Genomic DNA, 25,753 nt, shown 5'->3' on the forward strand with positions numbered 1-25,753 from the left:
CGAAATCATCCTTTGGTCTCATGGAAAGACTGTCATTATTCCAATCCACACATCAGGGCAGGTGAACATCATCAAACATTCCTATTCATCTGACCTCAAACTTTTGTTGTGGTTTTACTCAGAAGGAGGTAAACCATGCAAACATGACAAGACACAAGTTCTTTTGAAACACCCAGCAGAGTCTGAGATGCTGTTTGCTGAGTACAATAAATTTTATATTTAAACTTGAATGTTTGTTTCTTGTATGTGAAACCCTTCCCCCACTTCAGTGTTGATTTTGGAAGTTACATAAATTGTTCAGATTTCTCCTTGCCATTTTCAGATGTTCATTTCTGAAGGGTGTATTAATGAAGGTGTATTTCCTGTGTGTCATAGGGGTTTCTGTTTCATCTTCCTTCTTGAACTAAAGTATTAGACTATGACCTCCTGTTCTTGTCTTCTTGACCAAGTCCTGCATCTCCTCCAGTTAGAATCTTCATGGACCAAACGGCTTTTACTCCATTTGTGTACAAGCTCCGATGGGAGTTAAAACAGAAAGATCTCTTTATTTGGAGGATGTCCTGTTTAATGCAAAAAAAGACACACTGGGACAAAACACACTGGTCTGTGTCAGCTCTGTTTTTAATTGCTTTGAAACATTGAAATATTCACCAAATCCCTTTCAGCTTTTTCATCTGTAAAATGAGGTTAATTGAACTACATTTCAGTCAGGATAAGCTTGGTTTTGCTGTGGTACCAAACATGTCCCAAATTTCAGTTGCATAAAAACGCAAAGGTTTTCACAATGTCCGTGATGAATTTGCAGGAGATCTTGAGCCTGGGTAGTCACTGAGGGATTCAGACTCATCAGATACTGCCCAAAGCAACCAACACATGCTATTAGTATTCAGTTTTCAAATCTCTTCCAAAGACCTTGAGTTTATTAAGTACATTATATGTTTATGGTTCCAATTTATTTCAGGTAAGGATTTACTAAATGCTTGTTACTAAATGTTTTGCCACAGAATAACACAGAATGCAGTTCTTTAGGCCTCCACTAACAGTTTCCTTGCCAGTCACTGGTTGGTCCCTAAACTAATGCTATGTATTTTTGTTTAGCAAATAACCTCCCCAAAAGTTAATGGCTTAAAGCAACAAAAGATTAATTTTCACCCAGAACACATTACATTAAGTGTCAGTTGGCTGTTTACTCATTGCAGCCCCCCAAGGATCCAAGCTCAGTAACCACCACATCAAACATTGTTGGATATAACACCAAAGAGCAAAGAGAACTCTGAAGGATCTCACATCAGCAATTAAATACGCAGCCTGAGAGAATCACATGTTCCTTCTACTCGGAACTCAATGGCAGGAAAAAGTCATATATCCCCACCAAGTTGACCAGAAAATGGCAGCTCACAAATATTTGATGAAAAGCACCAATGACTATTACAAGCTATTCCCCTCCAATCATAAAATTATGTGATGGTATTATTCTTACTGTGGTTCAAAGAAATCTTTGGGTGCCAACCATTGGCCACAGAGAGATAGTCATTATTCATGTATAAAACAATTTTTGGGGTTGGCCAAAAAGTGCCTTCAGTTTTTAAATAAAAATAAAAGGCACATTTTTCATTTTCACCAAGAACTTTACTGAACAATGTATTCATCCTTTCTTCCACTACCATTCTGCCATTTTTCAGGCAACTTCATAATTCCATCTTCCCCAAACTTTGTATCTTTTTGAGCAAAGAACAGTTCCAGGTGCCTTTTACGGTCTTCCAGGGAATTGAAATTTTTTCCACCAAGAGAATTTTGTAAAGACCTAAATAAATGGAAATCCAAAGGTGCAATGTCTGGTGAATACGGTAGATGAATCAGAACTTCCCAGCAAAGCTGTAACAGTTTTTGCCTGGTCATCAAAGAAACATGCAGTCTTTGTTATCCTGATGGAGGATTATGCATTTTCTGCTAACCAATTCTGGAAGCTTTTCATCGAGTGCTGCTTTCAGTTGGTCTATTTTTTTTTCAATTTTGATGCATTTATTTTGTTCTATTTTAATGTCTTTTTTTAATTGAAGTACAGTTGCTTTACAATGTTGTGTTAGTTTCTGCTGTACAGTGAAGTGAATTAGCTATATGTATACATATATCCCCTCTTTTTTGGATTTCCTTCCCATACAGGTCACCAAAGAGCATTAAGTAGAGTTCCCTGTGCTATACAGCAGATTCTCATTAGTTACCTATTTTATACATATTAGTGTATATATGTCAATCCCAATCTCCCAATTCATCCCCCCCCCCCATTTCCCCTCTTGGTGTCCATACTTTTTTTCTCTATGTCTGTGTCTCTATTTCTGCCTTGCAAACAGGTTCATCAGTTGGTCTACTTGGGAGCAGTACTTGTTGGAATTAATCGTTTGGTTTTCCAGAAGGAGATTATTATAGAGGACTCCCTTCCAATTCCACCATATACACAACATCACCTTCTTTGGATGAAGACTGGCCTTTGGTGTGGTTGGAGGTGGTTTATTTCACTTGCTCCATGATCTCTTCTGTTCCACATTACTGTACAGTATCCACTTTTCATCACCTGTCACAATTTGTTTTAAAAACAGAACATTTTCATTACGTTTAAGTAGGGAATCTCATGCAGAAATATGGTGAAGAAGGTTTTTTTCGCTTAACTTATGTGGAACACAAACATCAAAGTGGTCAACAAAACCAAGCTGGTGCAAATGATTTTCAGCACTTGATTTGGATACTGTGAGTATGTCGTCTATCTCCCACATGGTATAATGTTGATTGTTCTCAGTTAATGTCTTGATTTGATTGCTATCGACTTCAACTGGTCTACTTGTCTATGGAGCATCAACCAGTGAGAAATCTCCAGCACTAAACTTCACAAACCACTTTTGACATGTTCAACCAGTCACAGCATCTTCTCCATACACTGCGCAAACCTTTTTTTGCATTTCAGTTGTGTTTTTACCTTTCCTGAAATAATAAAGCATAATATGCCAAAAATGTCACTTTTTTATTCCATCTTCAATATTAAAATAGCTACACAAAAATTCATCAATTTTGATGTCTTTTTTTAAATGCACGCTGATATTACAGCTGTCACATGAAATCTAACAAACTTGTTTCAAAGGAAGTTAAAAACATCCAAATGCTACTAGAGCCATCTTATTGAAAAACCTGAATGAACCTTTTGGCCAACCCAATAACACTTAAAGAAGTATTCCTGAATCTGTAATGGCTGTGAGATTTCAGCACCTATGAATGAAGGTAACTAATCATGACTCTAGGAGAAAGTGGACTAACTGTATTTAGTTCACACCTCCCTATCTACTCCTTTTGTGCCTTGGTTTCTCTGGGACAAATGCAGCCAATTCCAGTGAAGGCTGAAATCAAGGTTGGAAAAAGGCACAGCACTCTCCTCTGTTTTTTGTCCAGTGTGTTGGCTGGCATTGACAACAACGAATTTGTCAGCAGCCAATTTGCCACCTATATCCATTTCCAGAAGTCCTGAGGGGATTGCTAAGCCAGTAGTCAAGAACAGAGGCATCTTTATTTGGCAATGGTGTAAGGTATTTTAAGCACACTGATTGATGTTCAACCTGCAAAACACTGTAGCTTCATTGTGCACATGTTTCAAAGCCCATATACTGGAGCAAAAATGATGAGTACAATGGGTAGCCAAGAATATGCTCCAGTTCTGTAATCCTTTGGTGCTTGCATAGCAAGGGGATGGACATGAGCAGGAAACGAGAGAAAATAAAAGTCACACTCTGTGATTAAATGTACAAATGGTTATAGTTATGAGACTTCAGGTAAAAAAAAGAAAGCTTCTTCCCCAATATATGGTCCACAAGCTTGAATGCTGAGTAATGCAGATAATCATTTTCAATAGGACAAAGTGTGCCTCAGAGTTTTGAGAAAGGAGTCACTGGGCTGTGATAGAAGAGGGCTTGATGACCACTTCCTGTGACCCTTTTGGAGGTCTTCAAGTTCCTGAGTCTAACAAGTTCCTGACTTATGATTGTATCTTGCAGAAGTTTAGTCTTCTAGACTAGAAAATCTAGAGTCATCTTTGACAGCCTGGCTCTGCAGCCTTTTAACTGGGACAACTAGTCTCTCTGTGCCTTAGTTTCCTCATAAATAAACATTACTACATGCAAAGTTAGTCCATTGTAAGCACCTAAACTGCATTATCATGTGGGTTCAGAAATCATCAGTTTCTGAGGAATATCCATGGCAGTATTAGTTTTTTTTATTGAAGTATTTATGATGTTGGTTTAGTTTCTTGTGTACAGCAAAGTGATTCAAAGTATACATATTCTTTTCTATTGTATTTTATTACAGAATATTGAATCTAGCTCCCTGTGCTACAGAGTAGGACCTTGTTGTTTACCTATTTTATATACAGTAGTTTGTATGTGCTAATCCCAAACTCCTAATTTATCCCTCCCCCACCCCCTTTCCCCTTTGGTAACCATAAGTTTGTTTTCTATGTTTGTGAGTCTGTTTCTGTTTTGTAAATAAGTTCATTTGTGTCATATTTTAGATTCCACAGATAAGTGATTTCATACATTTGTCTTTCTCTTTCTGACTTACTTCACTTAGTATAATAATCTCTAGGTCCATCATGTTGCTGCAAATGACATTATTTCATTCTTTTTTATGGCTGAGTAGCTTTCCATTGTATATATACACACCGCATCTTCTTTATCCATTCATCTGACAATGGACATTTAAGTTGCTTCCATGTCTTGGCTATTGTAAATAGTGCTGCAATGAACACTGGGGTGCATGTATCTTCAAAAAAAGGTTTATTTTTGTGCAAAAATATAAATATAGCACTCTTTTAGTGCTCTTAAAGAGAATATTTATTAACTTGAACAAATAAAATATATGTATATATAAACTTCTAGTAACATTTTGATATACTGTAGATAACAGAGAAATTGGGAAATCTTTTTTAATTAAAACAATTTTATTGAATTATAGTTGATTTATAATATTGTATAAGTTTCAGGTGTATAGCACAGCAATTCAGTGTTTCATATATGTATATTCTTTTTCAGATTCTTTTCCCTTATAGGGTATTACATAATATTGATTATAGTTCCCCCTGCTATACAGTAGGTCCGTGTTGGTTATTTATTTTATACATAGTAGTGTGTATATGTTAAGCCAGACAGAAAAAGATAAATATCATATGATAGCGCTTATATGTGAAATCTAAAAGGAAAAAAAAAGACACAAATGAACTTATTTCCAAAACAAAAAGAGACTCACAGACATGGAAAACAAATCTATGGTTATCAAAGGGAAAGGGGAGTCGGGGAGGGATAAATTAGGAGGCTGGGATTAACATATACACACCACTATGTATAAAATACTACTTCTAAATTGTCAGTAAAGAAAACTTTCTCAAAGTGGTTAATTAATTTAAAGATGTTCTAAAGCTTTTCCCCTGCTCCTCCAGAGCTTTCTGCAGAAATTTGACTCCAAAATCTCAAAATGCTTCTGTCCCAAAACTCAGAAGGATTGTTCACAAAGACTGAAGTTCAGAATTCCCTGTATGTCAGTGTATTCTGGAACATGGAAATCATGTTTCAAATACTTGTCTCAATTTATTCTTCTTAACCCTCTTTGGGAGAAAAGAATTTTCTCTTACAGAAGAGTTGCCCTCAACATTAAAAGGACTCCATGATAAGTTTTAATCAAAATAAGTTGATGAATCTTGGATCAAAGTTTTAAAATTAGTGAAATATTCTTTAAAATCAACTAAACCATGGAGTTAGCCATATTTTAAAAAATAGTTGACTTTTTTGCCATTGATTGTAGCAGTGGTTAAAAAGTGAATGCTAATTTTTAAATTAACAATCTTATCCCTTGGAGAAAGGTGGCTCTTTCCATTTTTAGGTCAGATTTCAGAATCCAGAGGACTGGTTGTTTCTCAAATTCAGGAGATCCTTCTCAGGCCAAAATGGTCATGTTGTTTAATATTTTGTATGTGTAGTTAAAAGATATTTTTGATGAAAAATTTGGGTTAGGTTAATAGAATGATAAAGAAAATGGAGCCTAGATAAAGAAAATGGAGCCTATTATGAAAGTATAAAGGAATTTTTTAAAGCCTTGATAGTAGGGCTAAACAGAGTAGAAAAAGTCAAACATCTATTCATTCATGCAACATATATTTATTGAGCACCTACTCTGTTCTGGACTGGAAGCTGTATATGCAAGGATGATACAGGAAGACAAGATTCCTTCTTTTGAGACTGCATGCTGCTGAGAGAGAAAGGCAATAAACCAGTAAACAAAACATGTAATAACAGATAATGATAAATGCCATAAAATAAATAAATGGTATACTCTGATGTAGAATAAAAAGGGGGCATTGACTTTATATAAGGTGGTCCAGGAAGACCTCTCTAAAGGATAACATTAAGGCAGAGATCTGGAGAAGATACAGACTCGGAAAGAGGAGGGAGAAGAGAATTCTAGACAGAAAAAACAAAAGTCTGGAGCAGAAAATATGTTGGCATGTGCAGCATACATAGTAAGGTTACCAATAAGAACCAATATATTTGTTTGCTTCATGAGTCTCTGAAAAGTCTCCATGGTTTAGAATTGTTACCCAAGTTGCCTCATGTTCACTGTAGCTTCCATTATTTTTTGAAGTAGTTAAATAACAGAATTTTAAAATAGACCAAGTATTAAAATTTGATGGCCAAGAAAGAACATATACACATAGGAGCCACTAGACATCTCAGAAATGTATAGATCAAATTACTGAAATGTAAAGAGCAAAAGTACTAGAATATGATTCATCTTAAGCTTATTTAGGTAATTGTGGCCGTTGCCAGTTTTTAACTGTATCCCTAAAACAGAGCTCACTTTAATTTAATGGACGTGCTGTCTCTCCCATAGTTAGCTGGGGATGTGTTTACTTTATAATTGGAAAAATTACCCATTTCCTAGTTCTGTTGGATTTAAAGCAGGATTGTTTTCTCCATGTCGAATATAGGGCTCTCTTCCAGCTCGAATCCCCAGGGAGTCCTGAACAGCTATATCGGGAAATCCCATCGTGGGAGCACATTGCTGTGCGTCAGCCCTTCCGTGCTTTCAATGCAACACTTCTCTTACAGAACAGATGCTTAAGACATGGTTTGGAATCTTGACCACCCCCTCTGTGTGCTGACCTTTTCTTCAAATATTGAGGAAAACATTTTGAAAATTGTATCAAAACGGTTTGCTTGATTCCCAAACTTATTAGGGAACTTCCTAAATTGTCAAGTCACCTTTCACCCTGAAACTCCTGAGAGAAAAACCTAACGAGATTTGGTGATGAAATTTGTTTTTTCAAAGATACTCTAATTCTTTTTCTTTTCATGGATCATTTGCCCAAGATGTGCATACAATTTGAAACTGAACCCTTAGACAAAGAGCTTACCACTTCCAGGGAAGCATTTCACCTTTCCCTGTGAGCTGTGTGCAGCTCTTACATGGCGGGACATGTGCTGTCAGCATGTGAAGGCCAGTGACCAGGCATGGCAATGGCTTTGACAGAGAAACTCTTCCTGGAAAAACTGGCTTGTCTTTTCCTAATGAAGAAATTCCAAAATGTGAAGCTGTAAGTTTCCTGTTTTGGAAGGGTAATATATGTTTGGAAAAATTTGGACAAAGGCAAAAATATATATAAAGCAAAGGTGACTTTAGCCAAAAAAGAAATATCTTCAGAAAGCATGGTGGTCATGTTTTTTCATATCATGGTGGTCATATCATATCTGACTGACATATCTGATGTGAAACTGATGTGAACTGGGTGGAAAAGGGTGCCGAAAATTTCCTAGGGGATTTATGGTGAAGCTACAATTTGACCTGCCTACCTTCCAGCTTGTTCCTGCTGATGTGCTTGGTGAGAATTGCTAGCAGGGAAAGCACTTACGTGAACATACCTTGTTTTCCTGTTTTCCCTTGTTCGTGATTATGTTTAGCCTCTAATCAGGAAGAGACTGAATATCTTTAAGAAAGTCTAATAGATTTGTTTATAAGTCCCCATTATAGGGGGATGAAATCTTAGACAAGGTGGCTATAAATTACATAATCAATTTTCCAACAACTTTTTTTCCAGTGACTTCCACATCTACTTTATGTTCTAGACTTAGTCTCCTCCCCTGCCCTTCTGTTTTTAGTTCTTTTGTTCATTCATCATGGTGTACTAGCAAAAGGAACACTAAACCTGAAGTCAGAAAACCAGTTGGGTGTGACTTGGAGAATGTCACTTAACATCAAACCATTATAATTTCCTAAAATTTATAAAATGAGAATTGTAACACTTGCCTGTCTCTCAAGAATGCTGAAAGCATCAAGTGGATATTATGAAAGTATTTTGTAGATTGTAAAGGCTTAAACAAATGTTGGTTGTTATTTAGTTGTCTTATTTTAGCTTGAGGGAAGAGAATTGATTTTAGGTTGTTAATTTCTTGGATGATAGTTGAGCTGTAGAAATTAAAGTATCAAAACAGATTAACGTCCAGAGTTCCCTTAACTGTCAGCAGCACAAAATATATCTTTAGGAGGACATCCTGTATACTTTCCTGTGCAAAGGAATCACCTGGAAGATCTTGTTAAATGCAGATTCTGATTCAGTAGATCTGGATGGGACCTGAGGTCTTGCATTTCTAAAACGTCCCAGGGGATGCTCATATTGCTGGTCCCTAGACTGCACGTTGAGTAGCAATGGATCAAGGAGAATGAAGAAATGGGAGGAGGTAACACAGGTGAGGGAAGTGATGAAGACAGAGCCTTTCTGTCTGTCATCCTTGTATCTTGGTACCATATTGGTGAAATGACTTAATGTAACAGTAACATAAGAAAGCTTTCTACTAATACTGTTAAGTATCTGATCATGGCTTGTTGTTCTTAACTGAGCCTATTTCCTAGGCAGTAAATCTGGTGCAAGAGGTACATAGAAGAAATTGTGGTCTAACTAGGAACGTGCCAGCCCTTTTCATGATCTTCTACCTACATGGTAACAAACTCAGAAAATTCAGTTTGTAAAAGAACCAGTCCGTATTTTGCCAACTGGGAACTGATCCAGTGGTGATAAGATCATTAGTTCCTGTGACTTTAGCCATATTTAAGGAGTATTCTCTTGGGACCCTAGTATAACATGTCTTGATTGGACATTGTGAACTAACATCTTTGTCGTTCACATTTAGAACCAAATGACTTCCTTCTGGCATTTCCACAGTGATTTGGTAGCCTGCCATGACATTATGCATTGTTCAGAATAATTTTCCATGTTACTAAGGTCAATTCTCTTGATTTAGCTATTTGTAAAAGTTGGCTCTCAAAGGGGGTAGAGAAGTCAAGAAGAAAATAACTTTATAATAAATGACTCCAAACAAAGAAAAGATAGTGAAATTCTTGAAATACTGTAATAATTCTATAAAGGTATAGGCCTATGGTATGTAGCTGTTGCTGAGCCAATTCAAACGTGCAACTGTTGCACAGGTTTTTTTGAGACAAAGTGCTGTCTAGGCTCTTCGTTGGCTTCTAAAATAATCACTCTTGAAAACGTGCTGTTGTAATTTGTAGTAAAGCTAAACAGGCATAAACATTGTTCAGGTACCATTCTCTAAGATTTGCTGCTTACCTAGTCACTCCACTTGTATAACCAGGATTTTGGTCAAAATTACCTATAGGGGAACATATTGTTAAATATCTACTTACACCAATAACTGATGGGATCCTTTAGCTTGCTGGGGTTTTTTTGTTTGTTTGTTTGTTTTGTTTTTTTGCGGTATGCGGGCCTCTCACTCTTGTGGCCTCTCCCGTTGCGGAGCACAGGCTCTGGACGCGCAGGCTCAGTGGCTATGGCTCACGGGCCCAGCCGCTCCATGGCACGTGGGATCTTCCCGGACCGGGGCACGAACCGGCGTCCCCTGCATCGGCAGGCGGACTCTCAACCACTGCGCCACCAAGGAAGCCCGAGTTTGCTGTTTTATATTTAAAAAAGAAAATCAGAAGCAAACTTGCTTTGTGAGTTACTCTCAACTGTAGAGTGAGAACTCAACCCTAGCCTTTTGTTTATTGTAAAGTTTAAAAAATCATTAATATGGAAAATACAAGAAAACAAAAATACTGAATAGTTTGGTTCTATCATTCGTTTTCTATTTCCTTTACAAAGACTCCTTGAGGCTCTTAGCTGAGTATGAGGTCTGTGTGATGGGGCAGTCTGTATCCAAACTGGTAGCTGTTGCTGGCACCCAAATCCATTTCAAGCTTAACATTAGGCTTTATTGCCCTAGAATGATTACCTCCGTGTATGGGGATTTTTAACATGTGGCATATTCTCATTTGGTAATTGCTCAAAGGTCTAGTACAGAGTCTTCAAGTATATTCCATAGCTTTTGCTATCTCTGTTCCTAACTGCACAGAACTGAAAGAGGTTCCCTAAGCCTCCAAAACACATTGTGGGATGCAGGCCAACAGTTGGTTCCTCGCTGAGATGGCCTCTACCTTTCAACGCTTCATCTGACTCTAGGGACCAGTGACTTTGCTACCGCTCTGAATGGGGTGGAAAGAGCAACTTCCAAACTGATCACAAGTTGAAAAACTGCTGTAATATACAAAGTCACTAAACGTTTCCCTTGACCTATCTATGAAGTGCTGTTTTCATGTCACGGCCATGATCAGGGAGGCTATAGTTTGGTACTCAGTAGAGGAAATGGGTTATTGTGGCTAGCTCTGTTTACCAGAGGTCATCCGGTGTTAGTAAATGTTTCCTGTGATGTCTGTAAGAATAATCAAATTAGAAGCCTAATTAAATTAGCCAACAAAATCTTTTTCTCAAAATAAAAATATTTTTCTGAAATATCAAAAATTAATATTCATTTGGGGAAAATTAAAATACAGAAAATTATGCTTAAGTCCCACCTCCCCCAGTTCTGTCACTCAGAAATAAACAGAGTTAACACTTTCTGTGAGCACTCATACTTTCTTCATATTCTTGGGCAAGTTATTCAATCTTTCACCTTTCCCTCATCTATAAAATGGGAACATAAATAGTACCTATCCCCTAGGGTTGTTTTGAAGATTTACACAAATTATTACCTATAAAACATATAGTTTAGTGTATGACAATGCATAGTTAATAAACATTAGCTAATATAATCACTATATATACATATTTACAGCTAGTATATATATTATTTCCAAAAATGGGATACAACTACACATGTTATGTTGTAACTTTTCTTCACTCAGTAATATGTTGAGGTTAACTTTCCATGTTGGTAATTGTAGACCTATGTCTATTATTTTAAATTTCTATGTAATATTCTATTATACAAACACACTCAAGTGTTTTAAAAATCTGGCTTTTCCTTTATCTTCCTCACTGGTACATCTTTGCAAATTTTTTTACACTTAATTCCTAGAAGTGGAAAGTGTCAAATAATACACATTTTTTAAAGTAACTGTTTTTAATAGCTCAGCTTAAGTTATTTTAAACTTGTTTATAGCCCAGCTTAGCTTAAATTAACTTAAAAATGTAATTTTAATAATCATATTTGATAGGCAAATGAGAGAAACCTGGTACGTGGCTGTATGCTTGGTAGTTGTAAGCACTGACTTTGAGGAAGCAGACCTGACCCACTACTTACTAGCTGCACGACCTTGAACAAGGTCTCAACCACTCTGTGCCTCAGTGGCTCTATTGTAAAGCAGGAATTCTTTAAAAGGACCTACTTTATAGGTTATTGTGAGAATAAAATGGGACTCTGTATACAGTGCACTAAGAATAGTGCCTAGTTCATAGTAGAAGCTCAACAAATATTACTGAACGTTTTTTGTTTTTTTTTTTTACATAGAGTAAGGTAGAAAAGGGAGTAATTATCTACTGAAATTGCTCTTTAGGTAACTTAGGAGAAGTGAGAGAAATTTTCACAACTTTCCCCCAAAGAACTATTAAAAACACCTTAATTCTTTTTAAATTATTTTTTCTCTCCCCTTCATTCCATACAGGTTATTAACTTAACTGATTGATGTGGTTCTGATGCCTTGGCAGCCCATGTAAGCAAACCAAATGCTAAGTCTGTAAACACCTCAAGGTTAAGAAATTTGAACCTAAGAGAACCTAAGGACAAGCCATCACAAACAGCCAACTGGGCTTTTCCCAAGAAGGCAACTGCTTAAGCTATAACTAATCAAGTACTTTCCTTGTTTTGCTTCCAGGTCTTCTCTCTAAGCTGCTATTGGTGGAGGGTTCCTAGCCACTTCCGGTTTGGTGCTACCCAGTTGGAATCTACTGTTGCTCAAATAAACTCTTAAAAATTTTAGTATGCCTCAGTTTATCTTTTAACAACATTGATATAACATCACTGGAGGAAGTGCTTTGATTCATTTGGTAATAAGGAACCAAATCATCTGAGTGCTCAGGACCTGCTCTTCACAGTGTTGTGGGTCCTGTCAAGTTATTTGCGCTCTGCTTTAAACTCTAAGGCACGAACAGAAAGAAATCTTACCTTTACTTCTGGTGATGCTTGGCAATAGACCTAAAAGAAAATTATTTTTTTGGAACACTGAAAAATACCAGCTAAACAAACTTACTCTGCATTGTTCTTTAAATAGGATTTGTTTTCATTTCTAGAACCTACCCTATTAATGTACTTAGGGTAAGGCTGCAGGTGTAAGTTTTAATTAAATTCTTTTAAAAAAATTTAAAATATATCTTGATATATTGGTTCAGCCTTCTTCAGACTCTTTCAGTTAATGTCTTTTACTAATGATGTAGACTATTTAAAAAGAAAAAGCAGAATTTGACTTTTGCATTTAAGTGGCTTCCCAGACCAACATAACTTGGTAAAAACAGAAAGGACTCACACTGAGTGTCATAAGGGTTTCTAGTTTACCAAAAAACGGGAACTACTTGATGTCTTCTTTTAACACAGGAAGATTTTCCTTGTACTTATATAGCCCTGCTTTTGCCAGATCTGCTTGGGCGTGATTGGCAATGAGACTGCCAGCAAAGCAGGTTAAAGACCCTGTGGCATCCCGGTCTTTGATCACTAGGCAGGCAGGCAACTCACTCGGCATATTGGGCCCAGCAGTCATCACCTAGCAGTCGTAAAGGAAATGTTGATTTAAGTTGTGTTGTGAATGTCCAGGCTAAAGAAATGGAATGATACAACCTCTAAGGAGTCTTCTTTGCCCTTCAGGTATAATTCTTAATGAAGGAGAATGGATGATAAAGCAGAGAACCACTCAACATTCATGCATAAGAAAATAATAACAACTACCTTCTTTAGACCTATCCTCAAAGAACAACATAAAACTCCTGAAAATTTTATTTTTTGTTCTCAACTGACTTCCCTCAACAGGTGTCTGTTCTCCCCTTCTCACCTGGCTCCCCGCTCACTGAATTGTTACTTGTAGGCAGGACCTTTGCTCATTCATCTTTCTTCAGTAGTAATGTTTGTTGAATAAACGACTCCACCTCTTGAATTTACATTGTGATTCGCTTGTGTAAGGTGGTGTCTAACATGTTGCTGTTAATGATTACTGTGAAGAGAGAGTTTTTCTGTAATTTTTTCACTATATTCATTGGGATCAATAAAGCTGAGTGGGGGAAATAATTTAGTATTTTTGTGGTTTATGAATCATACTTTAACTTTCCAAGTAAATACTGCAAATAGTGATAGACCCAATTGAATATTTGATGATATTGCCTTTTTTCTACTTCTTTCTACTCTCCAAAAATAGATTTATGTTCCTTTCTGTTCACCTGGAGGTTATTTCAAATACCTTCTCTCCAATTCCCACACACTACCTATGGATGAACAGAGAGTTTGTACCCAAAGGAGGCAAAGATGCTTCAGTTTAGACATTTGCTGGCAGTAGAATGGTCTAACTAAAAGTGATCTCACACACCTCTCAGTCGACTCAGCAAAACAGATGTAAATCAGCAGGAAGACTGAGTGGGTCTCTGATGAACCCTGCAGGAACTGTAGATTCAATGAGCTATAAGCACAGTTTCCAAATACACAGAAAACTGAAAGAATTTTTTTCTTCTGTGCTTTTCTGACTATTCCCTGTGTGCTTTCCACTAAAATGTTTTTGTACTCACATCAACAATTCCAAAATCTAAAATTAACATGAATTCTCTACATGATAAGTACTGAGGGTGCAATGGGAAATGGTAGTTCTAATCTCTGCTCCATGTTACAAGTGGAAATAAATCTTAATCATATGACTATTTCATGGACTCCCCTGTCTTTTGTGATTTCTGAACAAGAAAATCTGTCGGCTTTCCTGTGGAATCAGGAATTTAACAGGAAATCTGTTAAGTCAGGTATTTAACTATCTCTGGGTTATGCATGTGACTTACCAGAGAAACAGAGAAGGAGACAGATTTCCTGTTTATAGTTTAACACTCCAGACGTAGCCATTTCAAGAGGAAAGAAGGGAAAGTTAGATGTGGCAGCACATTATAGTGGCATCTCGTGGTTTTTCATTATCTGTAAAATTCCTAGGAAAAGGATTTACCTTGACTAATCTGGGTAAACATCTAACCATCTGTTTATTTTCAAACTCAGCATGGATGGAGCCTCTGTGTGCAGAAGATTGTGGTCAGAATTGGCGAAGTTGTACTCAATCATTCATTTATTTTATTCAGCAAACATTTACAAAGCCTCTTCTAGGAGTCAAACACTGTGGCCTGGAAATTTTTAAAATCAAAATAGTTTAAATTAAAAATTTCTTCAGTGGAGCTCTCAGTCTAGAATTGTAGGTGTCAATACATTGCTATATTGCAGTGTAACACAGTGGAGGCGGTTATTAAATTCTCCTCCTTTGAGACAGTTCAGAGAAAACAGCATGGGATTGATATCTCTTGAAATATGATAAAGAAAGATGATAAAGAATTGGATGGTAAATGAGGTGGGATGGGAAAGGGAAAAAGTATAAAATACTTATCTCTGTCCATATAGATCTTTTAGAAGTTTGGGAGGTGGGCAGCTATAATATTAAAATAGCTGCAAACATTTGCAAACATAATAAGGTTACTTGACTATTAATAGCCAATTATCAATATATTAGATACAGTGATATAAAATTTAGAAATAATTAGGATCTTAGAGAGAAGCCAGATCAGACCCCCTTTTAAAGATGGAGAAACTGGGGCTATGCAATGGTAAATGAGTTACACAAAGTCACCCAGCTGTGGGGAAATGGAACAAGGATCCAAGCCCGTGACTTCAGATGAAGCGTATTATCTATTCTGTTTCCTTTTATTAGTGGAATGTATCAAGAGTGTAGTATAATATATTTGACTTTATTCACTATTTTTTAACAACTAATCATTTAGGAACCTGATAAATAGAAAAGGTTTTATATACAGTCATTATTTGGAGCACTCTTACACAAAAACAAAAAACTCCAAAAAACCTATGTGCTGAATATAAGGATTCATATTTATGTGTTATGTAAGAATAGACATGATAATATTTTATGTACAAAGCACTTTCACATGCATCATATTTTGTCCTCCCACATCAAATGTGTGGGGTAGCCATTGTTGGCCCCATTGTACACATTAGGAAATTGCAAGTTACACTTTGTGACAGAATGCCACACAGGTTCTAAGTAACTAAGTCAGGGTTCAAATCCATGTTTTTCTACTACAGTTGCAGGATTCTTGCTATTACACTCTCATTGTTTCTCTAACACATGAAATATCCAATAAATACCTGCACCTTCCTGGATCAGTCAGGTATTTAGTAATAGTCTCTGTGACCTAGCAATTTTCTGGAAGCTTTCATGGATACAAAGTAGCTTAGGATGTATCTTACTTTCAACAGTGTACCATCTGGCTGAGGAAGATGGGACTTGAATAAGATGTGGCATAATATGAGATAGGTTTTAATAAAAAATTGAAATTTGTACCAGACTTAAGTACAGTAAGTATTCTTCAGATGCCAAATTACATCAGGGAAATACAAGCCCTCTGATGATTTATTTTGTAAATCCTAAAATTGAACTCTATCATCAACTTACTCTACATTAATAACTTATTTAATGCAATTTATATGCATTAATGATGCATTAATAATCTGAAAAAATGCAATTATAGAAGATCAAGAATAATACTAATGCCAAATGACAGATTGTGAAAAAATTCATGTCTGTCTTGAATTTCAGCAAGGGAGTGATATTATTTGGTCTTCTTCATGGATGTGAAATTTTAGACTTGTCACAGATCCAGTTTTCAATCAAAACCCTTTAACTGCAGAAGCATCCATTCTTTGGTGGTGCTGGGATATTCACCTTGCACTACTAGACCAGTTAAAGCTGTTGCACAAGTCATTTACTAAGGGCAGGATTTTATGCTTCAATAAATAGTGCCAAAATTCCAGCCCTGAAAACTGGGACCTGAGAACTCTTTATTCCATCATTGATCTTTTTTTTTTTAATAGACAGTAAAAGATGAGAAATGCTATTTCAAACTTTAGTCCTATATTACATTTTCTGAGTAATTTGAACTTACTTTCTAAATTCTGCTGAAAGATGATTTATATTTTGTGAAGGTTTAGCATTATTTTACAGTTTGTTTTCCCTGTTGATCCACATTTTGCTATTTTTAAACCTTCATTTTTCCATATGTCATGAATAATGGCCAATTACTTTACCTCCTGTGGAAATAACAAAGATAAGAGGCAAACACTGGCTTCCCTTACAAAGGACTTGATTACATCTGAGTTGATTTTTATGGTAGTATTTTCACTACCTGTTGTTATTTAAGGTCACATTGGGGACATTTGGTACTCCTGACTTTGATGATGTTTTACTCCATTTTAATTGAAAACCATGTGAGAAGCTACCTTAAATGTCTAACTTTGGGAGACTTTGGCACAGTGATTCTCAAGCTGGCCACACACTGGAATCTCCGGGGTGATTTAAGAAAAATACTGTTGCTTGGGTCTCACTTATCAATCACCCATACATTGTGACTCAACAGGCCTGTGGTGCAATCTTCATATTGGGATGTTTAAAAACTTCCAGATGATTCTAATGTGCAGCCATATTTAGAGAGGTACCACTTGGTTTAGAAGAAATCATCCTAAAAGCTAAGCAGCAATGTCTTCTTAAGAAGTCACCAGGTAAATCTTTAGTCAAGAACTAGAAATACTATGGTCAACATGAAACCAAGACTCTCACTAGTAAAATCCAAGTACTATGCTACTTCTAGGCAGTGGGGTGTTAGTAAGTGTTTAAAACCATCTCCTCGAGAAACAAAGCTCTAATTGGTTGTGTTTTGCCTCTTTCCTTGGTGTAAATATTCCCATCATGGCTGATTTCTTTCTTTCTTTCTTTCTTTTTTTTTTTTTTTTTTTTGGCCATGCAGCTTGTGGGATCTTAGTTACTTCATGGACCGGGGTGAACCTGGGGCCCTCGGCTGTGAAAGTGCAGAGTCCTGAGTGCTGTACCGCCAGGGAATTCCCAGCGTCATGGCTGACTTCAACCTACCAATGTTTTAACAACTGGCTTGCTAAATTCCTGAAAATCTATCAGCTCTTATGAAACAATGTGAGCTAGCTCCAGCACACCGCTGCTGCTAAGAGAACGACTTCCAAGAGAATGACATCAGAGAAGTTATTTACCCTTTTGGGATTAAGTGTATTTATTTAAGCCTTGTTTACGTTAGAGTAGATAATCATCAATTGCCATCTTAAAAAGTTGCTTAGATTAGTAGAGTTATATAACAATGATTGTTATATAACTCTATATATACTTCTATGCCTAGAGTAGCACAGTACTTGGATTTTACTAGTGAGAGTCCTGGTTTCATGTTGACCATAGTATTTCTAGTTCTCGACTAAAGATTTACCTGGTGATTTCTTAAAAAGACATTGCAGCTTTTTGATTGTTTTTACTTTTGTGTAAATATATCCTTTTTTTTTTTTTTTTTTTTTTTTTTTTTGCGTTATGCGAGCCTCTCACTGTTGTGGCCTCTCCCGTTGCGGAGCACAGGCTTCGGACGCGCAGGCTCAGCGGCCACGGCTCATGGGCCTAGCCGCTCTGCGGCATGTGGGATCTTCCTGGACAGGGGCACGAACCCGTGTCCCCTGCATCGGCAGGTGGACTCTCGACCACTGTGCCACCAGGGAAGCCCTAAATAATATCCTCAATAAAGTTAGTCACTTAGTGTGCAAATCAATATCAACAACTCTGAGATCCTGTAAATTTCTCCTCATTTTGGGATCCCGTGAAGCCCTCATCTATTTGAACATCATGTACATTACTAGATAAATAATAATAACAAAAGATACTTCTATAATGCTTTTCCTGTGCCATGCACTGTTCCAATCACTTTACATATCTTAACTTATTTATTATTCACACTCCTTGAGGTATGCTCTATTATTGACCCTATTTTTACAGGTAAAAATACTGAGGATCTGAGAGGTGAAGTAACTTGCCCAATGACACACAGCTAGTAAGTAGCAAATTGGAATTTGACCTAGGCAGTCTGACCACTCTTAACCAGCTTATATCAAAAACAACTAGAGAATCACAATTATTTTCTGAGACTATTTTTGAATACTACAGAACTCTAGTGGTTTTTTTTCACCCTCTCCTATCTTCTGGTTGTTTGAATATCTTTTTCAAATCTAACAATATGTATCACCTGCTGAAATAATTATTTTGTTTTCCTCATTATCAGTGTAATTCCACTTTTCCTGTTATGAAAGCAAAAGTACCCATGATTTTTGTATAATAGTGCAATTATATTTATTGAGGAATACTTTTTTATGGTGAGTCACATTACCACAAACCTCTAAAAATTGCACCATTGTTTTTAAACTCTCCTTTTTTGTGGGTTAATCTAGCTGGAGCCAAAGTAATAAAACCCCACCCTGGTTATGATGCCTCCCAGACGTATTGGCTGAATGCCCAGAGGCAGAGAAGGACCAAGTGCAGCCTAAACAAAATTGTTTGGAAATAACTTCAAACTTGCATAAAATTTCAAGACTCAGACTAATTCAAAGAGAACACATACAGCTTTTACTCAGATTCATCTGTTGTTAAATTTTTACCCTGTTTGCTTTATCAATTGCTCTCTTTCTGTATGCATGTACATATTGTGTGTCACACATCCAACACTTTTTTCTAAATTTTTTGAGAGCAAATTGTATACTTTATGGCTCATTACTCCAAAATAGTTCATTGTATATTTCCGAAGAATAGGGGATTCTCTTACTTAATCACAGTAAACTTCTGTCTAATTTACGACTTATATTCCAATTTGCCAATTAACCGAATATTGTCCTTTGGAGTATTTATTTTATCTCTAGTGCAGGATCCAGTCTGGGATAACTTATTGCATTTAGTTGTCATGTATTTTTAGTATAATTTAATCTGGAACATTTCCATAGAGCCTTTCTTTGTCTTCTATGACATTGACATTTTTGAAGAATTCAATTAATACCTCCTCCCCTTTTTTCTTTTTTTTTTTCTTTTTTTTTTTTTTTGCGGTATGCGGGCCTCTCACTGTTGTGGCTTCTCCCGTTGCGGAGCACAGGCTCCGGATGCGCAGGCCCAGCGGCCATGGCTCATGGGCCCAGCCGCTCCGCGGCATATGGGATCCTCCCAGACCGGGGCACGAACCCGTATCCCCTGCATCGGCAGGTGGACTCTCAACCACTGCGCCACCAGGGAGGCCCCCTCCTCCCCTTTTTAATAGAACATTCCTCATTTGGAATTTGTCTGCTGTTTCCTCATGATTAGATCTAGATAAGGATTCCAGGCTAGAATACTGCATAAGCCATGTTGCTTCCTTCTCAGGGTATCACATTTGAAGGCAGATGGTTTTCATCTACCCTCGTTGATCAGGTTAATTGTGATTACTCAGTAAAGAGGTGGCACAGTTTCTCCACTGCATGGTTACTATTTTTTCCCTTGTAACTAATAAGCAATCTGTGTGGAGGTATTTTAAGACCAACCTAATATCCTGCTCCTAATTAAAATTTTGCTCTAGCTTTTGCCTCCATTGACAATTCTTGCCTGAGCCAATATTGACCGTGATGGTTGAAAAAATGACAATTTTTCCAATCCCAGCACCTTTTCCACATTTACCAGTCAGCCTATGACAGTCTACTGTAAGGAAGATACTTTCTTCTCTCTCTCTCTCTCTCTCCCTCTTCCAGTATGTATTCATGGTTTCTTCTTTGTCTCCCAGTGTTCTATAATTTACAACTTTTCTCTATTATTTTCTTCTCAAATTGTCCCAGTTTTGTCCAATTGAGAGCACCCTCAAGCTGACTCTGATATTTTGGTGACATATCTCTATTATTTGGGGGAAAAGCTTCCTTAATTTCTGGCATAAAAAGATATTTCAGGCTTACGTTGTACCTACCCTGCTCTCACATCAGAATCAGCCATTTCTCCAAGGAACCATCATTCTTTTTAGTGGAAAATATATTAGACACCAAGATCTGAGTGCTGGGTGTACTTATGCCTACTGAGATGTCTTTGCTTGTAAGCTCTTAAGGTAGATAGAGCTAAGAAATATATGCATGTGTATACACATATCCATACATATGAATTTACATCTATTCCAATCCATTTCCACACAGTTCTTTCTTGCCTTCCCTCTGTCATATTTGTATGTGCCTTCTTCCAGAAGGAAAATTCTAGCTCCTAACAACATCAAAATATATTCTCATTTGCTCAATCATGTAATATATCTGAAATAGTTTTGTTACCTGGGCAGAGTGGTCCCCTATTCCTGCCTGTCAAAAATCAGCTGGACCCAGTAATTCCATGCCTAGTTAATATTCAAAAGAAAAGGAACTCATGTTTCCACAAACAGCCTTATACAAGAATGTTTATAGCAGCTTTATTTATAGAAGCTGAAAACTGGAAATAACTCAATTATCTTAAGAGATGAAGGGATAAGTAAATTGTGATATATTCATGCGATGGAATACTACTCAGCAATAAAAAGGAACAAATTAATGTTGCATGCAACAATATGGATGAATTTCAAAAACATTATGCTGACTTTAAAAAGGCAAACAGAAAAGAACACATAATGTACGATCCAATTTATATGAAGTTTGAGAACAGGCAAAACTAGTCTACAGTGATAGAAACTAAATCACTACTTGCTTTTGTTGGAGCTGGGACAGGACAGGACATTGACTGGGAAGGAGTGTGAGAAAACATTCTGGGATTAAGGAAATGTACTAGATCTTGATCAGGATGCGAATTATATGGGTGCATACATTTGTCACAACTCTATTTTTAATATCTGTTCATTTCACTGTCTGTAAATTAACCCACAGTTTTTAAATTGGCTGGAGTAGCAGCTGCCCTTTTTAGCTGAAGCTAGAACTCCTAGTTGTAAAACAGCTCTTTCTTCTAGCTTGCTTCACTCCTGATGCTCTAAACCCATTACTCTCCTGGTCCCTGAAGGCATTTGAGTTTGCTACCCCAATCAATATATTTACTTCCTTTTACTATGCTATTACTTCCTTTTACTATCATTTCAAATATTTAAAATACAACATAAGTTAGAACTTCACAGATAATTAAATGACATTATCCATTCTTTAGGTCTGACCAATATACACACTTTAATCTTTAATACAGTAATGACATGCATACAAATTGAAAATGTTTAAATAACACTGAAATTTAGATTAATCCTCAGTTTAGGCCTTTGCTTATCTGATCTATTAAGACAAAAGCGAAAACAAACAAAGTGCAGTGTAGTCAGGCCTCGCCAATGGAAACAGCTGATTTCCAACATCAAATGATCAAATATCACTTCAATGAGGAAACAACTTTCTCAGACCTTCTCATAAATTCTTGTGCAGACCACGTCCTTCATCCTACATTCCTTAAAAAAAGAAAGATTAATTGAATATCTAAAACTCAAACTAGGTGACAGTAAATTTGTAATAATAACAGACATTATAAGCAATCTCATAAGATTAAACTCAGAAAGAAATAAAATATCAGTATGTCAGTCTCCAGGAATTTGGAATCATGATCATTGAAACAGGGGAAACAGTTTTAAAGCTGATCTAAGTTACAGCAGAGGTATATTTTTTAAGTGGTAAGTTTTTATGCATAATTGGCACAGATTTAAATCTACTAAAACAGTGGTTTTCACAACTATCTGCACATCTGCATTATCTGGGGAACATTTAAAAATACTGATGACTCCTCCTCCCCCAAGAGATGTGCATGCAGTTGATCTGTTTTGGGGCCTCCATACTGGTATTTACTCCCCATGTAAATCTGCTGTGGAGCTAAGGATAAAGCTCCTCTGTACTAAAGAAAAGAATGTTCAAAGAACTACATAAATCTATCTATAGTCAATGTGTGTGTTGATTAGTAAGAACAGAACCTGAGACTTAAAAAAATTGTTAGAGGTCATCTCATATAACCTTTGTCATCATTTTTACCTGCCAACTACAAAAGGTCTCTGATGGCCTCAGCTTGAGATGTTGACATGTTTTAGTCCAAGTTACTATGGATTCTTGAAAACAAAATGCTTAGCTATCTACAAATATTCTACAATTGACTGGGGATGTGCTTTGCTTTTAAAATTTAGATTTGCTTTTCTCCTTGTGTGTCTAAACTAATGAGGTTTACCCATATTTTTTTTAATCATTTTTAGGTGTTGTTATTTCTAAAATAACAAATGAGTTGTATCATTTCTAAATTCTTGAATCTGAACCTGAAGTACCTGTAAATGAATCTTTATAGTTCAAAGATCACCCAAACATTAACTCTGACTTTATTCTTAGCCATTCTTATCCATTTGTATTGCAAAGAAAAGAGAATATTTTGAAAATAACCATTTTCTCTATTTAAATGGCAATATTTATGTATTTAGAGTAAAATTACTCTTACCACTACCATTTTTCCATCCACCAACTTTCTCTTTATTGTTGTCTCTTTGCCATTCCATTTCTGTACTTGATTCAACGAGCCTCTTGCCAAAGTTACAACGCTCTGCAAAGATAGGTTTACATAATTGACTTGCTTGGACTTTGGTTGATTAAAGAAGCAGTTCATTCAGTATTGAATCATTTTCATAATGGATGTTTTATGAGGCACATTCATTTTCAACAGAAGGGAGTGGTCTACACTTTTGAATACTAGCAGGAGTAATCTTCTCTCTCAAAGTAGTAGATTGGGCCAAATTTGAAGAGAAATAATTGAGTTTACCTTTGTCTTTCTATTGTCAGCTGTGGTTTCTTCAAATTCCTGGCCTAGCTTGAAGGAGATCTCTGTATCTTTAAAGGTACTTTCAGTTCTTATAGTCATAATATCCCCTTTTTTGCTGATGATCACTCTTGGTTTGGCCAAATTTCCCAGTTTTCTGGTGGCTAATCCCACACCTGAAAATCAAGATACTGTTAGAATTTTGTTGACCAAGAGAACCTCTATGTAAACGGACTATGGGTGGCCATATTTTATGCTCAGCTGTGTAGATGGCAGGTAATAACACTTACTGCAAAGGACCTTCTCCCATGTTTCATCACCTAATGGAAACACATGTCAACGGACTTGAATATTTTAAGTTTTGTTATTACAAAAGTGATGCCTGCAGATTTTAAAGTTAAAAGTGTTCAGCTTAAATAGTGTAAGTCATCTATTTTTACCACATCCAAACCCATGCTCCATTAAAAACTACTAGTTATAGTTTTGTATGGATCATTCCAGACATTTTAGCTTATATGCATAAATATTGTAGATATATTTTTTAAATGAGACTATGACTTATACATGCTATTCTATGATTTTTTCCCTCAGTAATATATTATGGATATAGAAAAGAATTCTCGCCATATCCTTGATAGAAGCTCATTTCTGAAATTTTGTTGTAGCCCCTAAAATGATCTGTACCATTACAAATGATCATAGATAAATAAAATATTTTTTAAAAAATTTTCTGCATTTGAAAACAAAACAAAATTAGACTCTTAAGTATTATTACTATATTACCCAAGATTATAGAAATACATGGAAAAATAGAAATGTCAAATGAGAGAGATACATGAAGAAAAAATGAGTTATATATAAATATACATATATTTACATTTATATATATATAAAGAAGTGTGAAGAGTTAGAGGCAATAAAGGATTGTGAACGATACTCTTTCTTCTAATTGTGATTAATCTTTTTTTATTTGATATGATTTAGGACAATGTTTTTCAAACTAAACCTCTACAATAGAGACTAAGAATCTACATTTTACCAACACCCCCAGGTGTCCTAATGCACTCTAAAATTTGAAAATGACACAATTAGGGAGTCTTTCATTAAGACTTTCTTATATTGTATTTTGCTTCTTCCTCAGCTATAAAGTGAAGTCCATAAATTTAACCAATCTTATGGTATGAATCTATTCCCATAAGTTCCCATATTTTTCCAGGCAACACAACATGATTTTGCTCATTTTATCCAAAAATAGAACCCTTCTTATATGCTTTCTGAACAGGTAAAATTACAAGTACTTTGATGAGCATAGCAATCTGAGGTCATTGGCTTCACTCTCTACTTACTTATACAGCTCTGGACATTTCCAAGGACTCTTCACACTTTTGTGCTCATATCTATGGAAAATTCCCTAGAAATAGTAGCAAATAAAGTTGCTATACTAATGACTAGACTTTCCATCTCCATCCACTGTTCCAACTCCAGGAAAGCCTGATGTTAGTGTAACTGAGTTTGAGTTCACTGCCACAACACACTTCTTTTTCTCTCAGTAACTTTCCTGGACTGTAAATATCCTGCTTTATGAAGCACTCACTTTTTACAAACTCTTTATCCACATAGTTATGTAATAACAGACAACCTAGAGGTAGAGACGGAAAACTTCTGGTTTAGCTAAGTATCAAAATTTTAAATTAAGGTTTTCCATTAACTTTAGTATATTCAACTCTTTATTTCATGAGCACTTTAGTTGTTGTAAGTCTAACTTTCAGGAAAGCCAGAAAATAGGTTGACTAAGCTTCTAAGATTTCTTTCCTCCAGGTTTGGAATGAAAACCCTATTGACAGGAAACTGCCTTTGAAATCAGTGGGCACTCTAATGCATTTAAGCAGCTCTTATCTGAGTTAAAATCTATTAAAACTGCCACAAATAAAATGCAAATAAATTATTTGATTGACACAACAGAAGGTTAATCCCAGAAGAGGATCATAATTCAACCTGTGCAAACTCCCGTCTCCTGGAAAAGGAGTTAGTTAGAAGGAAATAGTCATACATCTTTCTCAAAAAGGATCCTCTCAATTAGAACAACAGAGAACATTTCTTACCCAGAGCTTTCATGTAATCATCAAAGTTCTCACTGGAGACAAGTTTCCAGGTGCCTAAGAATTTGTTGCTCATTGTGATGGATGAGAATTCAACACAGTGGTAGGTGAGATTCAGGAGACTCAAATGAGATGCTGAAGCCTCAGAAGATTCTTTTCAAAGATGTCCACAGCATGTGACTCTCAGAGAGACCCAATGGGGAAAAGCAGTGTCAGGACTGGGCAATGAATGGCTCTTCAATCATCCACTGGGACAAAAGAGAACCTCACATAATGTCTCCTTCAGTCTCCAAAAATGTTTATAAAAATCAATGACAGTACTATTTGAACCTTCAAAAAAATTTTGGTTGCTCTTACATTTTTAAGAAGTGCTTAGGTCCTTAATGCTTTGGAAAAGAGTCCATCAGTTGAGTCCT

General features: G+C 36.3%; 1 protein-coding gene across 1 annotated transcript; it reads right to left on the minus strand.

The window, feature by feature from the left end:
* Nucleotides 1-21,850: 21,850 nt before the first annotated feature.
* Nucleotides 21,851-25,413, minus strand: LOC308630321 (myelin P2 protein; the record flags this gene model as incomplete). Its single annotated transcript, XM_081258872.1, has 4 exons — nucleotides 21,851-21,901; nucleotides 22,924-23,025; nucleotides 23,242-23,414; nucleotides 25,341-25,413. The coding sequence occupies 4 exons, from the start codon at nucleotides 25,411-25,413 to the stop codon at nucleotides 21,851-21,853; spliced, it is 399 nt and encodes a 132-aa protein (XP_081114998.1).
* Between the last annotated feature and the right edge of the window lie 340 nt (nucleotides 25,414-25,753).

This window comes from Mesoplodon bidens (assembly GCF_964165515.1).
Source record: "Mesoplodon bidens genome assembly, chromosome: 16".
In the NCBI taxonomy this organism is placed as follows: Eukaryota; Metazoa; Chordata; class Mammalia; order Artiodactyla; family Ziphiidae; genus Mesoplodon; species Mesoplodon bidens.